This window comes from Oryx dammah, unplaced genomic scaffold, assembly GCF_014754425.2.
Source record: "Oryx dammah isolate SB20612 unplaced genomic scaffold, SCBI_Odam_1.1 HiC_scaffold_10, whole genome shotgun sequence".
Classification (NCBI taxonomy): Eukaryota; Metazoa; Chordata; class Mammalia; order Artiodactyla; family Bovidae; genus Oryx; species Oryx dammah.
In genome coordinates, this window is record NW_024070194.1 from 70443517 (window position 1) to 70458189 (window position 14673).

At 41.0% G+C, this 14673-nt stretch overlaps 1 protein-coding gene across 3 annotated transcripts; it reads right to left on the reverse strand.

Annotated features, from left to right (window-relative positions):
• Nucleotides 1-1271: 1271 nt before the first annotated feature.
• On the reverse strand, nt 1272-14672 carry ATP5F1C (ATP synthase F1 subunit gamma). 3 transcript variants are annotated; one of them, XM_040248238.1, is made up of 10 exons: nt 14480-14672; nt 9818-9852; nt 9180-9311; nt 6930-7134; nt 6205-6348; nt 6019-6083; nt 4876-5031; nt 4379-4475; nt 2051-2087; nt 1272-1414 (listed from the first exon to the last, which is right to left on the reverse strand). In XM_040248238.1, the coding sequence occupies exons 1-9, from the start codon at nt 14533-14535 to the stop codon at nt 2081-2083; spliced, it is 897 nt and encodes a 298-aa protein (XP_040104172.1). In that variant the 5' UTR covers nt 14536-14672; the 3' UTR covers nt 1272-1414; nt 2051-2080. The 3 variants fall into 3 exon arrangements, with proteins under 3 accessions (XP_040104172.1, XP_040104173.1, XP_040104175.1); XM_040248239.1 differs by lacking the exon at nt 2051-2087 and having other exon boundaries at nt 14480-14665; XM_040248241.1 differs by lacking the exons at nt 1272-1414; nt 2051-2087 and having other exon boundaries at nt 4373-4475; nt 14480-14665.
• Between the last annotated feature and the right edge of the window lies 1 nt (nt 14673).

Consider the following 14673-nt stretch of genomic DNA (forward strand, 5'->3'; position numbering starts at 1 on the left):
TATAGAGGAGTATAATTATCATATCTTCAGAATTTGAGTGCTAACACACAGATCAGTAAACATGATGATCACTTAAGTGTATCAGGTAACGTTTAAAGTCGCAGCACTCATCCCATGTCAGATTCTAAGTATTTTGCAAATATTGATTCATGTAGTCCTCATAACCCTATACGGTAAGTCCTATTTTAATTATTTTACAGATGGTAAAACTGAAAGATTAACTCACCCAAGGTCACACAGCTGGTAAGGGCTGAACTAGGATTCTAACCCAATTTGCCCCAAAGTTTATGCTCCCTGCTCAACATGGAAAAGCTTATGGAAAAACCCAAATGAACTTTTTTGGCAACCCAATACACAGTCTGAGTCACTGATCATCCCACTTCCAATTAAGTACACACAAGTACTCATCCAAATGTGCAGAGACTTGCCCAAAGATGCTTATTAACAATCATGGCAACATTTCAGAGCAACACAGGTAGAGACCTAAGTTTTCAGAGGAAAACAAGTGTCACAAAAACTCAGAAATCAAAATGGCTCAAATCATTTCAGGGAAGCTAGAAAATGACACTGAGATTCTGTTCAGTTTATCTTCCCCTTCTAACCTTCTTAATGGTTTTAAAAGAGTAATATAAAGTGTTGTCGATGGGCTTTATGTATATTTTTTATAGTTATGTAGTCTCTTGTAATTCCTGTATTACTTTTGCAATTAAAAAAAACCCTAAAAAAGTTAGTGTTAGTCGCTCAGTCGTGTCTGACTCTGCAACCCCATGGACTGTAGCCCTAAATCCTCTTAAAGAGGAAAAAAAATCCCAACATTTTGGCAGGGCCAGCTCGTTCTGTAGAATAGCTCAGGTGCCCAAAGTTAATGGCTATCTAAATGTGAATGTGAAGTGAATATCCTACTGAAATGTTTCTCAGTCCTTGGAAAAGATTTAAACATTTATTTAGAGTCAGTATGTCCCTGGAATTCTCCACTCTCTATACAAGAAATAGTGAATGACTCAGACATGGCACTGTTGCCTTGCGCTGGTGGTCCTCTGAGGGTGATAGGCAGGGAGGCCTGGGTTGGGGGTGTGGCTGGCACCTCTTCCTTCCACTCTGTGACCCCTCAGAAGCCAGGCTTTCCATGTCTGTTAGGAAATCAAAAATTCCAAGAGCCTCTTCAACTAGCTTTTTACTAAGAAATTTTAATACAACTATGTTAATATTTTGAAGTGTTGTAAGATCTCATTTTGAAAATGGTTGTTCTATAATAATAATAATAAAAGCAGTGATTTTATGTTGAGTCATTTATTGTAAGATAATTTACAAATATCTTGCTGTCTTTAGTAATCTGAACAATGGACCAACAAATTCTTCTGACAAGGACAGCAGTAAGCTAAAAACAAAATCAGCTTGCTGAATTCTTCTTTACCTGAAAAATAAAAGTATACAACAAATAAAAATCAAACAATTTTTTTTTTTTTGAAATTAAACATATCAAGAGATAATATGTATCTAAAGTGGGACTTGAACTGCCTCTACATAATAAACTGTTACTCTACACTGGTGGTTCTCAAGTTTTGGTCTAGGGACCTTTCCATGGGGTCTGTGAGGGCAAAAGTAATTTCTATAACAATGCTGCTTGCCTGTTTTATTCTTATTCTCAAGAGTACATGGTGGAGTTTTCCAGAACCTACATGACGTGCAATGTCAGAACAGAATGAATAGAGAAATGGAGAGGACTGATCTGTCTTCTGTGGAGTCAGAAATCAAGGGGTTCTGAGACCAGGAAGTCTGAGAACCACTGTTCTTCATCAGCCTGTTTTTAGTACTGCAAAGGAATGCTGATTCTTTATCCTTGTAGTTTATTTAATATATTTTAAGAAGGAAAAAAAAAGACCCCTAGCATCAGCCATGTGATCCCACGATCTGACTGCTGCCCTAATGGCCAGCCAGTCTCATTTCCCAAGAAATCAGTTTCCCTGTTGCTGAATTAGTTTCAATTCTCTCTGACTGGGTTTCTTTTCTAATGGGATGGGGGGGAGGGTGTGAAATATTACCACTTTACCTCTTGTCTGAGGATGAAACTTGATTTTCATTACTCCCTGGGTTATTATATTAGAAGAAAAACACAAACAGAAAACAAGCAGGTCAGGAAGCAATCCATGCGGGTTAATCATGTACAATTTCCAACTAGGAAAGCCCATCTCCTCATTCACTACCTTGTATCACATAAATACTTACCAAGAGTTCCTTAAAACAGAGTCACTAATTGTTACGAAACAGACCTGAATCTGGCTAAAGTAATAAAACCATGTTCATGCAAGTAGGCAGGACTATGAAAGCATACTTTAAACCACAACTTTGCTATAAATAGTATATAATTTTTTTTTAATTTAAGCTAGCAACTAACACTTGGCACCTCAAATATGGTTTACTCATGCCTTTTATTACCAAATAGCCAAATGTGTTTGTATTAAATACTAGTCTTTAAGCAGAAGAGCTGATAGGTTACAGAGCATGCAAGTTCATTTCATATAAATAATCCATCATGAGGATTATTAAGGTCTGCACAGCTAACCTTTAATAAAGGATTTAGCCTGCCTTTCTAAAAAGTGAAAACTGAATAGTCAATTTCCAGTTATTTTAACTGTTATTAAAATTCTCATTCTTTGTGTCCCAATGTCCTTCTCATTTCTCTGCATTTGCTACTTTCAGTCAAGTCCCCACATTCCTAATCAAGAGCTGGGTCCTCCACTCCGCAGAGCCGGTAGCCTCCATTTATTCTGAACATCCACTGCTCTTTCCCCTGGCTCTCTGCGTCTCACAGCCCCCAGACCTTCAAAGTGCAGTTCTTTCCCCCAGGCCTCAGCACACTCGCCACCGTAGAAGCAGCAGATGTACAGCAAGAACAGGAATAATACACCTGCTTAGCCCCATCCCAGCTCGCCTGTCGTAGAAAACAACTGTGTTGCAGGGAAAGCATCTTAACCGTGTCTGTCAAGCTGCTAAGTGGCAAGACCACTCATCACTGCCTGGACGCTGATGCTTACAGAGCAGTAGTGACCAGGAGGACAGACGGCTTATACGCAGGCTTGAAAGCAAAATAAGAGAAGGCAGGCTGTTTAGGACAGCAGAGCTGATGGAGCCAACCAACACTGACAGAAGGGTCTCAACCAGTTTGTGTGTGTCTCTAGAATCCTGCCCATTTCCATCCTCCAGAGACAAAAAGGACCAACCTCTATGTCACCTTAGCAATGAACCTTTCCCCGAGTCTTAAACCTGGACCCACGTATTCATATATTCAGCAAAGTGTTATTTCTGTCTCTTCTAAAATTCCAGTTCTCAATACACTCATGGCTCATCATTCATTCACTCCACAAATATTTACTAAGGAAGTGCATGCCAGGTGATGAAGCTACAAGTGAACGAGACAAGGCCCCTCCCAAGCCACAGGACACAGACAAACCTAAGGGCAGTTCCTAATAACATGGTGTAAGTGCTGTGATGGAGGGAAATGCGGCAAATAGCCCCACTCACACCACAAAGGAGGGTTTACTGGGGCAAAGGAGTCCCCCAGCTCCGTTATGAAGGACAGTCAGTCAGTCAGGTGGAGGATTCAGGGTGCAGGGGAAAAAAAGAATGACATTTCAGGAAAAAGCATGTGCCACTTAAAAAGTATATTTTCTAATTTGGGAGAGAAATGACAAAGATGCGTTCAGAGGGCATAAAGGGGAAAAAGTCAAGGGATATTTAGGAGAAGGTAAGATTTAGAGAACTTGGTGACCAACTAGCAGGAGGTGAGAGAATGAGTCAAAGATAACTTAATACACATTTTATCTCTTGGCACAAATTGTCTAGGTTTTCTTATCCTATTAGAATGTAAACGCCTTGGGACAAAGGATCCCACCCTTTAGCACTATATGAGGCATGTAATGGGTGTTCAATGTAATCATTTTTTATAGATTTCCCATTACTGTAACCCTGGTTACAAACATTAACATATCTAGCTAAACAACCTAGACATTTTCTTGAGAAAAGCAGTATTTTAAGAACTATCAAAGGACAGTACTGATACAGAAAACTTAAAAACTTCCTGACCCTACCACCATTCAATAATTTACAGATTTATAAAAAAACAAACTGAAAACCAATAAGTAATTGATAAACTAAGCCTGAATGTTTTAGCTGAAAACAATCAAAAATACTCCAGAGATCTCATTTTCATCAAATCTTTATATTCTAAGATCAAGGAAACAAGATTAATAAGCAATGGATCATTTTTTTTCTGTAACAGACCAAAAAATGGGAGGGGAGGAGGGGACATAAACGTGCCAAGGATAAATGAGCAGGCACTGTGAGACGAGAATGCTGAAGCCAACGCTCAGTTACTTACAGAGCCGCAGCACCAGAGATGATTTCTATCAGCTCCTTGGTGATGACAGCTTGGCGGGTGCGATTGAATGTCAGAGTCAATTTGTCAATCATTTCGGCTACAAACAAAACAGAAGATTAGACAACAATATCTAAAACCAGAAAAGAATACCTTGCTCTCTAACTCATTCATGAGATCTAAGTTGTTTAATTCAAAAATAAGATTCTGTCTCCTTTGAGGTACTAGAACTGGCCTCTTGAAAAACGTTATGGAGATATATATATTTTTGTATCTTCCAAGAATTAAAGTACTGGCACACTTACTTCCTACCAAGTAAGACGTTACTTCCTTTAAGGAGAAGAATATAATTTTTCTATCCTCACAGGACCAGTGGCAGAGCCCAGGACCAGACCCCAGGTCTCCTGCTCCTCTTCCAGAACTGCTAACACCCTTTGACATGAGCGAGGGCCTCCACGCAGCCTCAGCAAAGGAATGCACTCAGCCTGCCGGGCGCTTACAAGCATTCTTGCTGGCGTTGTCCATGGCTGTCATCCTGGCGCTCTGCTCACTAGTGGTGGACTCCTTCAGGGAGTAGTAGATGATGTTGGCCAGGCTGTATTCCTGGTAATTCCGCAGCACATCAGCATCAATGTCATCGTAGATACTCATGCTCTCTGTTGAAATGCAAAGACTGATTTAATCAAGAAGCTTCCTGGTGCAAAAATCCTTTATAATCACAGAGAAGTCAATGTGAGACTGGTTAAAAGACACAGTTCTAAAAGCTTCATCTATTTTCACACTATAGATTATAGCAGATTTTCAGTAAAACATGATGTGTAAACAAAGCACTTGGTATTCTACTTGAAATGCTTAACTTCATAAAACCCAAGAGGCTGACATTGAAAGTAACAGCCCTACATTTCACGGGTATAAAGCCTCTGGAGAGTGCCCTGGACTAAGCCAGCAGACAGTCTGGGACCATGTTTTTCAATAGAAAAATTAATGAGAGAAATGAGACTTGTATAGGGTGATATAAAAATCCCAACTCAACCATGTGGTTATTGGAGAAATCTGACAGTGTCAGGACAATGAGAGAGGGAAAGTTTTTCTGAGAATATGAGTAGAAGAGCTAGAGTCTGCTGTGCATTTCAGCAATTAGGCAGCAGAAATTTAGCAGCGCATTCAAAGTCTTCATTAGGGTAAAGTGAGACAGGGCTGCATTCCATTGACTTAAGATGCAGAGGATCATGTAACTCCTATTTTATAAACCATGAAGAAATAAAGTAACCCAGCCAATTAAAAATGATGTGCTACTGACTGGTAGAAGCACCTCAATTTTAGAGACATTATAAAGTGTACCTCTTAGAATAGAAGAAATATAATATATAGGAGAGGAAAATGAAATTGGTTCCTGAGTATTATTTCTAGAATGCTTCACTGAGCAATGATGACTTTCATATATATAATGTTGGCCCCCAATGGATATTTATTTATACAATGAATGTTTTATGGTTTCATGGAAGCTGCTAATAGATGGTGATAGAAACAGCTCAACATTTTTGTTACTGCTGAAAAAAAGCCACCCTGACAAATACTGTTTTCCTCAATCTGCAAATCTCTCGTTTCACAGGAAAAATACTTGTCATACAAAATATACTTACCAGCACTTGAAATGGTGTCAAGGGAAAAGATGGGCTTTTCTTCTGTCTTGTAGGAGATGACAGACCTAGAAATGGCATAAAACTAATGTAAATTCCAAGCTTATAATTTCACACTATTAAGGAGACATTTACTCAACTGAAAAAAATCTGAACATAAAAAAGCCTGGATTTCAACATTTTTCTTGCCTGAATCGGTTAAAGATGATAGACCCTTCATCAAATTCATATCCAGAATTTAACAGCTCAAGGGCAATGACTGATGCATCCCCAAAGGTAGGGGGTCTCCTCCCCACTTCTTTGAATGTCACCAGAAACTGGTCAGAATGAGTCCTGTGAGAAAACGAAGAGATCACATTTAACAGCTGAGCAAAATACTTCTGCACAGGGAACAAGACAAAAATACTCTATGAATCAAGTGTTTTTTGAGTGGAGATATTTTTGAGTGTTTTTTCAGCAGTGTTCACTGAATTAAGGTGCCCCCTACCTTATTATGATCACCTGTCCTTCAGCGCCTGCCCAAAGCTGAGGACTCACAATCAGCCTTTCTCGCCTTATCTCTCTGCCTTTAGCCCTCTCCTGACAATTCTAATTAACTGTTATTCACTTCTGGCATTTCCAGGCCACGACAACTCCTCAGAGTCCTCATTAAAAAAAAAAAAAGCCCTGAGCTTCTGACACTCCTACTATATTCCATTTATGGTTTGGAAGAAGGAGAAGCAAATGACAAGTAAAAAACAAGGGAAAATCTACACATTCTAAGATATCCTGGAACAAAACTTGAAACAAAACAAAGCTTCTCCATGTGTATAAAATGGCAACCAAAAAGACACCTTGCGTAAATAAACTATCAAAGAAACTGCCCTTTACTCACGCCTGTAGCCTTCTACATAAACAATATATATTTATATTACCTGTGAAGTATACTCCTGATTTTATCACCAACTCCAATAATCTTAACCTCTTTCCCGGCTGCTGCAAGGTTGGCTGCCTCGCTTTTCATCTGTTTAGCAACCGAGGAGTGAATAGCACCACAGAGCCCTCGGTCTGAGGACACACCGATGATGAGGTGCTTCTTCTTGTCTTCAGGAGTCTTAATATCAGCCTTTTCATACAGAGCTTAAAAAAAAAAAAAAAGGTGTTAATTACACTAAATACAGCAATAACCCCTAATTCACAAAATGATGCCTTTACTTATCAAGTATCTTTGCACTTATTTACAAAGAGGCTGAAAACCATAAAGGTCTAAATCTCTGTTAAGAGGTCTCTAAACACCAAGTTATCTTAAGTACTGACTAAAAGAATTCACTAGTACAACAAACAGCTTGTAAAGAGGCCAGACTTAGAGAAGCGACAACTTATCTAGACTTACCAAATTTTTAAATAATTAAAATCTTCAGAGTACAACCAAGAAAGCAAAGAGTAAATATTTACTGAACTGTTCATATAATCGGCACAGCGAGCTTTTATGAAAATTATTGACATTAAAATAATGGATGCCATTTTATTTTGGGTGTTACTTTTAACAGCCTCACTTTGTTGGCCTGATCTTCGAAGAAGCAGAAGCCAAGAGGGATTCAAATAGGGTTCAATACACATGAATTTTACTGGGAAAATGCCTGAGAGAAGACATGGGAAGGAGATCAGAAGAGCCATCACACCGCGATGCCTGTCTGACCAGTGGGAAGAAAGGTGAGGAGGCAGCTTCCTGGCCTGCAGAGCAGTTGAGGGCAAGGTCAGCAAGGCTGCCAGGGAGCCCCAGGTCTCCACAGAACATGCAGCCTGAGCACCCCACCTGTTAGGAAGAGCTCATGGGAAGCATGTATCGGGTGCAAACACAGGATGGTTTCAGCAGCTATCTCTCTAGTTGCAAACTGCATCCTCATGGCTGCCACATGCCCCCACTTCAAAGAAATTCCTATTACCCTTCTTCAGTTAGAGTAGGACTCTCAAATTTCAATACCTGAGAACCCTCCATAAAAGGCAGAGAAAGGTACATACTCAACTCTAAAGTTCAGGGAAGTGAAGAGAATATTCCTTTTAAGTCTCTTTTTATCTTTTATATTGTACAGCATAAAAAATAAAATTCCTATTTAAAGTTCTTAAATATTTTAAAGATTAGCCATTTAATATCCAGCAGTTAGTATTTTTTCAGTTTGAAGGACTCAGAAGTTGACTGGCAGCCTTGACTTGAATTTTTAATATTATACCACAAATATTCTAATCAGATATTCAAGTCAATTTCTTCATTAAGCCCGGCAGAGAACAGGACTCATAAGAGCAAACAGCTGGTGTTGTTAAAAATGGCTAAAACCTAACGGAACAAGTCTCTGCTATACTGCTAAGTGAAACTAAACACAGTATTTTTATTCTTAAAAAAGTCGTTATTGATTTTGTTACAATATTGTTTCTGTCCGATGTTTTGGTTTCTTGGCCATGAGGCATTGGGATCTAAGCTCTCTGACCAGGGACTGAACATGCACCCCTTGCACAGAAGGTGAAGTCTTAACCACTGAACTGCCAGGGAGGTCCCAATATGGCATTTTCAAAGCAAGGAGTCATTTCAACTGAAGCATGGAACGCTATCATTTTCTCATACAAAACTTTCGTTAGCAGTATGAATGCATGCTCAAGAAATATGAACACAAGAAAACTCCTGCAGAAAGTAATTTCTATCTAACAGATTAACACAGATAATACAGATATATCTTTTTTCCTCCTTTACAGCTGATCTTTCAACACTCTGTCCATATACTCAGTCATACCCATGACTGTTCAGTCAAATTCCACTGCAGGGTTCCCCCACCCCAACCTGCAGCCTAAAAGATCACATCATATTGTAACAGGATAAAATCAAGCATCTGAGTCTGAGGCACTAAACCCCACGTTCTTTTGATGGCATATTTAATAATCTAGGAACAATCTTTCAGAGTACTTTAAAAGGGAGGTGAACACATACAGTGATGAATAGAGACAGGCTTGGAGGCCAAGCCATGCAGGTAAAGTCATGACTGTACTGGACTTGGGTTTTCTCCTCTGCAAAGCTGGGGCTCCAACAGTGCCCGCCCGCACAGGGCTGCCATGATCATGAGTGCTTGTAGGAGCTCAGGGCCATGATCTCTAGCTTAAAAAGTCTTTGTAATCTGACTGCACACCCCTCTTACCCAAGGACCCCACTCCATACACTCGGGCCGGTTTCAGCTCCCTCTCAGCTCGGGCGTATTTCGCTGCTGCTACCATTTTCATAGACTTGGTAATTTTCTGGATGTTTTTGATTGATTTTAGTCGCCTGGTAACTGAAAAACAGAAGGGCTGTGTTAAGATAAAGGAATTATGATTTCATTTGTGAATTTATGGAAATATTTTCCTAAACTGCAAGGTAGAATAACTAGCAGTTAGACCATCTGGCAAACTAGCCTTAATATTAGAGTTAATAGTAGAGTACCAGTAAGTCAGACCTTGCGTTATCTGGACAGCAAGCAAAAACAGCAATGTAACAGTAAATTATGCATTGAAAGCATTAAATGGTATTGAAAATGGCTTTCAACCAAAAAACAAGTCCCATAACATTTTACACAACACACAGAGTAGTTTTTTCTAATTATCATCATTCTACAGACAACAGAAGCACAACAACCATGTGTTCCCTCACACCGGTTTTTTCAACGCCACAGACACATGACATAGATTCATTGTCCGTTTTAACCAAGTACGTAAATGGGCTAAAGCAGCACACTTTCAAAAGTATTATTTGGCAAAATTTAGTTTTTCTTAATTCACATATTGAGATAAAAGTACTTACTATCTTTCAAAGTTGCCATATTTCGAACTTGGATCCTGAAAATAAAGATGGCAAAATTTTTTTTTAGTTTTTTGGGAAAAAGCTCCAGAAACTTCCAAAGTTAATATATGGACTTAAAGAGTGGCCCATAAAGAAACAATCTATCAAATATAAGAGTCTGAATATATATGGATATACGACTGAAGCGACTTAGCAGCAGCATAACCCCCCAATACAGATATCAAGCCCTGTTTCAAAGGTCTCATTCTAGTTGCCCTAACATAAAGCTTCCACTGAGGCCACATGGCATTCACACAGGCTCTATTTCCCACTCCATGTCTTAGCCTATATTGTTTCCACGACAGACAAGTCCTTCCCCTTGTCAGGCTATCCAGTTATTCTTAAAACTCAAGGTCAGCCACTTCTAAAAACGACTGCTCAGTTCCCAAGCAAGTTCCTGACTTCCTCATTTCACCAATAAATAACATAACACTTTAGGGTCAATCATACATTCTAACATGACCACATGTGTCAAAGCAGAATTTAAAAACCAATTCTTAACTGTTCCAACTCAATCCAGTGAGCTTTTATGGAGCAGATACTCTGCTCCAGGACTTGGTCTCTGACCACAAGAAGCATACTATTATCTCATAAACAAGATTCATGCAAACAAGATTTACATAAATTTTACATTAAATATTTTTCTAGTCTTTAAAGCGCTAACACATAAAAGTCAAAAAGAGTAACAGTTAAAGATAAATATGAGAGGCTCTTCCCCTTACTGGTGAAGACAACATGTTATCGAACATACACCATCTTTCAACTCTTCAATCCATCAAGCACCTGTTGGCCTGGAAAGCACCAAGGGACTGAGGGTCTATACACTGTGCATAAAGGAGGGCCTTGGGGCATTCCAGGGAACTGTATGCAGTTTTGAGGCTGGAGACACGGCTTGCATTGGTAAGTTTAAATATTATTTTATAGGTAGTGGGGAAATGATGAAACTTTAATTGTTCAGTAAAGTTCCTCAGATGGCAAGGAAAAGCACAGAATGATACTGAATCTTGATGACACAGAGACCACAGGGGCAGCTGCTTGCAGTTTCCAAACAAGAGAAGGCAAGAACCTGGACCGAGAGGCTGGCAAAGCAATGGGAGCCTAGATCTGAGAGCAAGTGGACCCAAAGGTTTCTAACTTAATACCTGAGTGGACAGTGTTGTCATTTAACCAAGACAGAAAAGCTAGGCAGGGGGGATTCTCACTTGTGATAATGAGTTTTGAATGCAATATTGTACAAAATACTATGGGACCAGTTGGAAATGTGCTCCGGGTCTGTGGAAAATATGAGGTATTTTGAGATTAGAGACAGATTTGTAACTATCAACAGACATGATGGTTGATGCCAAAAAAAAAAAAAAGAAAAACAAAATAAAAAGAGCTGATCTGAACTCTCTTTAGGAAGAGCTTGCTCTACTGACTATAGTTTTTGCAAATGAGAAGATAAAGGAAGTTCTGAATCAGCTGTGTGTCCCAGAAAATTGTCTCATGTCCTGAGAAATTGTCGGGAGATTATCCAAGAAACCGGACACTTATCCAGTACCATGGAGGGCAAATTGCACAGACAGTGGACTGCCATGATCTCCTATGATCACATGGCAGTGTGAGAAAAACCGAAGGAGCCAGTCCAGGATGGGGTCTGCGAGATTCACTGCAGACAGCTTGGAAGAATTTTAAGGAGCGTATAATGCTGACTAACATAAAAATTAAGGAAGAAGCGGCATCCACCAATTCCTCAGGAAAAGAAAATTATGAAGTATCTGCAATTTGAATACTGAACGCCAGGGTGAAAGTCCAACCTCCACCAAAAGACTTCCAGAACTTTACTAGCATCCATGATCCATCATCATTAGGCTTCTACCTTCTCACATTAGTTTATATAGATAAAACATGCATGTACAAATTCATTTTCATTTTTCAGCGGATACATCTGGGTCCTCACAAGCAGTTCTCCCCCTACCCTCACTTCTTTACAAATACTCATTTAATCCTCACACCAATCCAACCAATGGGGCACTACATGAGCCCCATCTAACAGATGAGGGAATGGTAGACACTGAGGCGCCTGCACAAGGCCACACAGCAAGGCAGTCAGGACTCAGACCTGAGGGGAGTCAAGATCCCAACCCGGGCAGCTTGGCACCACGCCATCTGGCATACTACACACTGCTGCCTCATGCTTTTTACATTTAAAAGGAAGTATCTGCTATCAGTTTCAGATGAAGGCCTGCCTTCTCTCCCCTGAAACACCTTCTCCCTTCCTTTTCAACATCTACATCTCCACTTATGGCCACTGGTTTCCTAATATAAAATAGTTCCTCCATCTTAGAGAAGGCGGAACATTGAGAAATAGAAACATATCTTCCCTCTGACACAGAAAAATCAGAAACTCCCTCCTCAACCAAATTTCTTATTTCCATTTTCTTAAATGAGCTTTTAAAAAAAGGTTTAATTTTCAAAAATGTAGTTGTTATTTTACTGACACCCTAACAATTAAAATAATTTTAACTTACCATTCAGTTAATATTAGTATGCTAACGTCTCTGGAACAATGACAAACTGCACATTAACCAAAACAGAACCAAGGACATGCCTCTTCCTGGTTCTATGAAGGCAAAGGTGTCCTTCCTTTTCAGATTAATTCTGTGGAGTACGAAACATTAAGATGGCTATACTTGCTGAATTCAAAAGGCGATTACAGTGACTAGGAAATGGCAGGAGCAAACAGACACCAGGCACCCAGAGTGATGGAATATGTCCATCCAAAAAAAGGAAGAGGACAGAGTCTGCTCTCCAAGGTGGAACACTGATGTCTGATGAATATTCACAACCTATCAATTTGATGAAGGTCAGGACTTCCACATGTATTTGCTGACTGGAGTTCCAGTTTAAGCTCCCTGCCCCCCACAGTAGGTATCTCAGACAGAAAGTGAAAGTGAAGTCGCTCAATCACAACTGACTGTTTGCGACCCCACGGATCTACCACGCTCCTCCATCCATGGGATTTTCCAGGCAAGAGTACTGGAATGGGTTGCCATTTCCTTCTCCATCTCAGACAGAGAGCACACTCAAATGATCCTTTACTAAAGGATCCTCAAATGATCTTACAGGTTTTTAAAAAGTGATTTTGTACAGTTAAAGGTAAAATATTTTGTACTCATTTCAGAAACTGTCCATTTTTAAAAGATCAATTTGGCTGACTTAAAATTCTAAAAATATTTACAGGTTACATTCATGCACAGCAAGATGGGAAGGAAGGAAGGAGAGTTGACATTTGCAGACCACTGCTGCATGTCAGACACACTGTCTTACAAACTTCATCAGGACCACGTCTGTCTGTTTTTCACATCTTAGCACTTTGCCCAGTGTCAACTCGGTGCTGGGCAAGCACCCAACAAATGTGTCCCAAGTGATGAAGAAATGGGGCAACCTATGAGTGAGACTCCAACTAAGCTGACTCCTTAATCCCCATGAATACTCTTCAACATTAGGGGAAAGAAAATTTGACTTCCACGGCAAACCCACTAACATCTGTGTGTAGGTTTTTCACATCAAATTTAATTACTTCATGACCCTGAAAATCTTTTATCAGTTATTTGCTTAATGAAAACATACCTATTTTAATTAACGCATTAGAGTCCCTTCTCATAAATTAGGATACATACATCTAGTGCTGTGGCTTCTTAGAATTCTCCTATACTGTAAAACCAAGTAATTGCTAAAACACAGTCGACAGCTAACAATCCCCTTAGCACCCTATCTGCAATCCTTTCAGACTGCCTAGCTTCAAAACATTTCATCCTATTACAGAGAACCACCACAAATCAACATTTTATCTGCCTATTGCCAGGCCTTCTAACATGTCTTTTTCTGGGGATGGAGGAGAAACCAATGTTTATTAAAATCCTTAAAACTTGCATAGCAATGAACAGGCGACGCTAAGTCCGTCTATCTCCTCCTCCTTGGGACCTTATGATGATGTCATAACCTTGCAGGGCTACTGTTTCAGCACAACGGTTTCGAGATAGTTAAAGTATCTTTCCCTTCCTCGCCTGAATATTTTTAAGGTCCCTTTTGCAGCCCACGAGGGCACTTATTTCATTCACCAGGGCCCAGCACGGCGCCTGCTGCAGAATCGGTGCTCAACACGGGCTGGGAGTCACTGCCCTCTGCACCGCAGGGTTTCAAACGGCGTCAAGGACAAAAGCACACCTTAACCTTCCGCTGGACCTTCCCTGGGGCCCTTCCCAGCCCCCGCCCTCCAAAGGCCTCCCCGAGGCCGGTCGCCTGGCGAGCAGCAGAGGCTTCCGAAGCGTCTTACTAGTCGCTAAGAAGATCCAAGGCCGCTCTACAATTGACTGGGTCCAAGGTCCACTACCGAGGTCCCTGACGACCACTCCTCTCGGCCCTCACCCCGCCCCGGCCCGTCGCGCGACTTCGCCATCTCCGCTGCCCTCGCGCGCCCTTCTCTGTTCCGAGCGCCTCTTGCAGCCGGGCTGCCCGGGCCTCCGCGGGACCGGGACCTGGCCAGCCCTGAGACCCCGGTTCCGTCCCACTCGCCTCCCCACTCGCTTCCCCTACCCGAGCCCTCCCATTCCTTTCGTCCCCGCTGCCACCTGCCATTACCATTGTGGCTGCACGGTCCAGGCCGAGAGGCCAGCGACGCCCGCCCGAGAGAACATGGTGGCGCCGGCCCCGCTGAAGGTCGGTCAGACAGGCCTCACTGCGCGTGCGCGGAAACTGCGTTATGCGCCCCGCCCACCCCGCCTCCTTGAGTCTCGCTTCTTCCCGCCGGACTGAAGGAAACCTCGCGAGCGTCT

What these genes read in the sequence shown, in the direction of transcription:
- ATP5F1C (XM_040248238.1), bottom strand. Translation starts at nt 14,535, where the DNA reads ATGTTCTCTCGGGCGGGCGTCGCTGGCCTCTCGGCCTGGACCGTGCAG. An exon ending in GTATGGAGTGGGGTCCTTGG is followed by an intron (nt 7,135 to 9,179) that starts GTAAGAGGGGTG and finishes TTTTTTTTTAAG; the next exon opens with CTCTGTATGAAAAGGCTGAT. An exon ending in CAACGCCAGCAAGAATGCTT is followed by an intron (nt 4,476 to 4,875) that starts GTAAGCGCCCGG and finishes TTTTGTTTGTAG; the next exon opens with CCGAAATGATTGACAAATTG.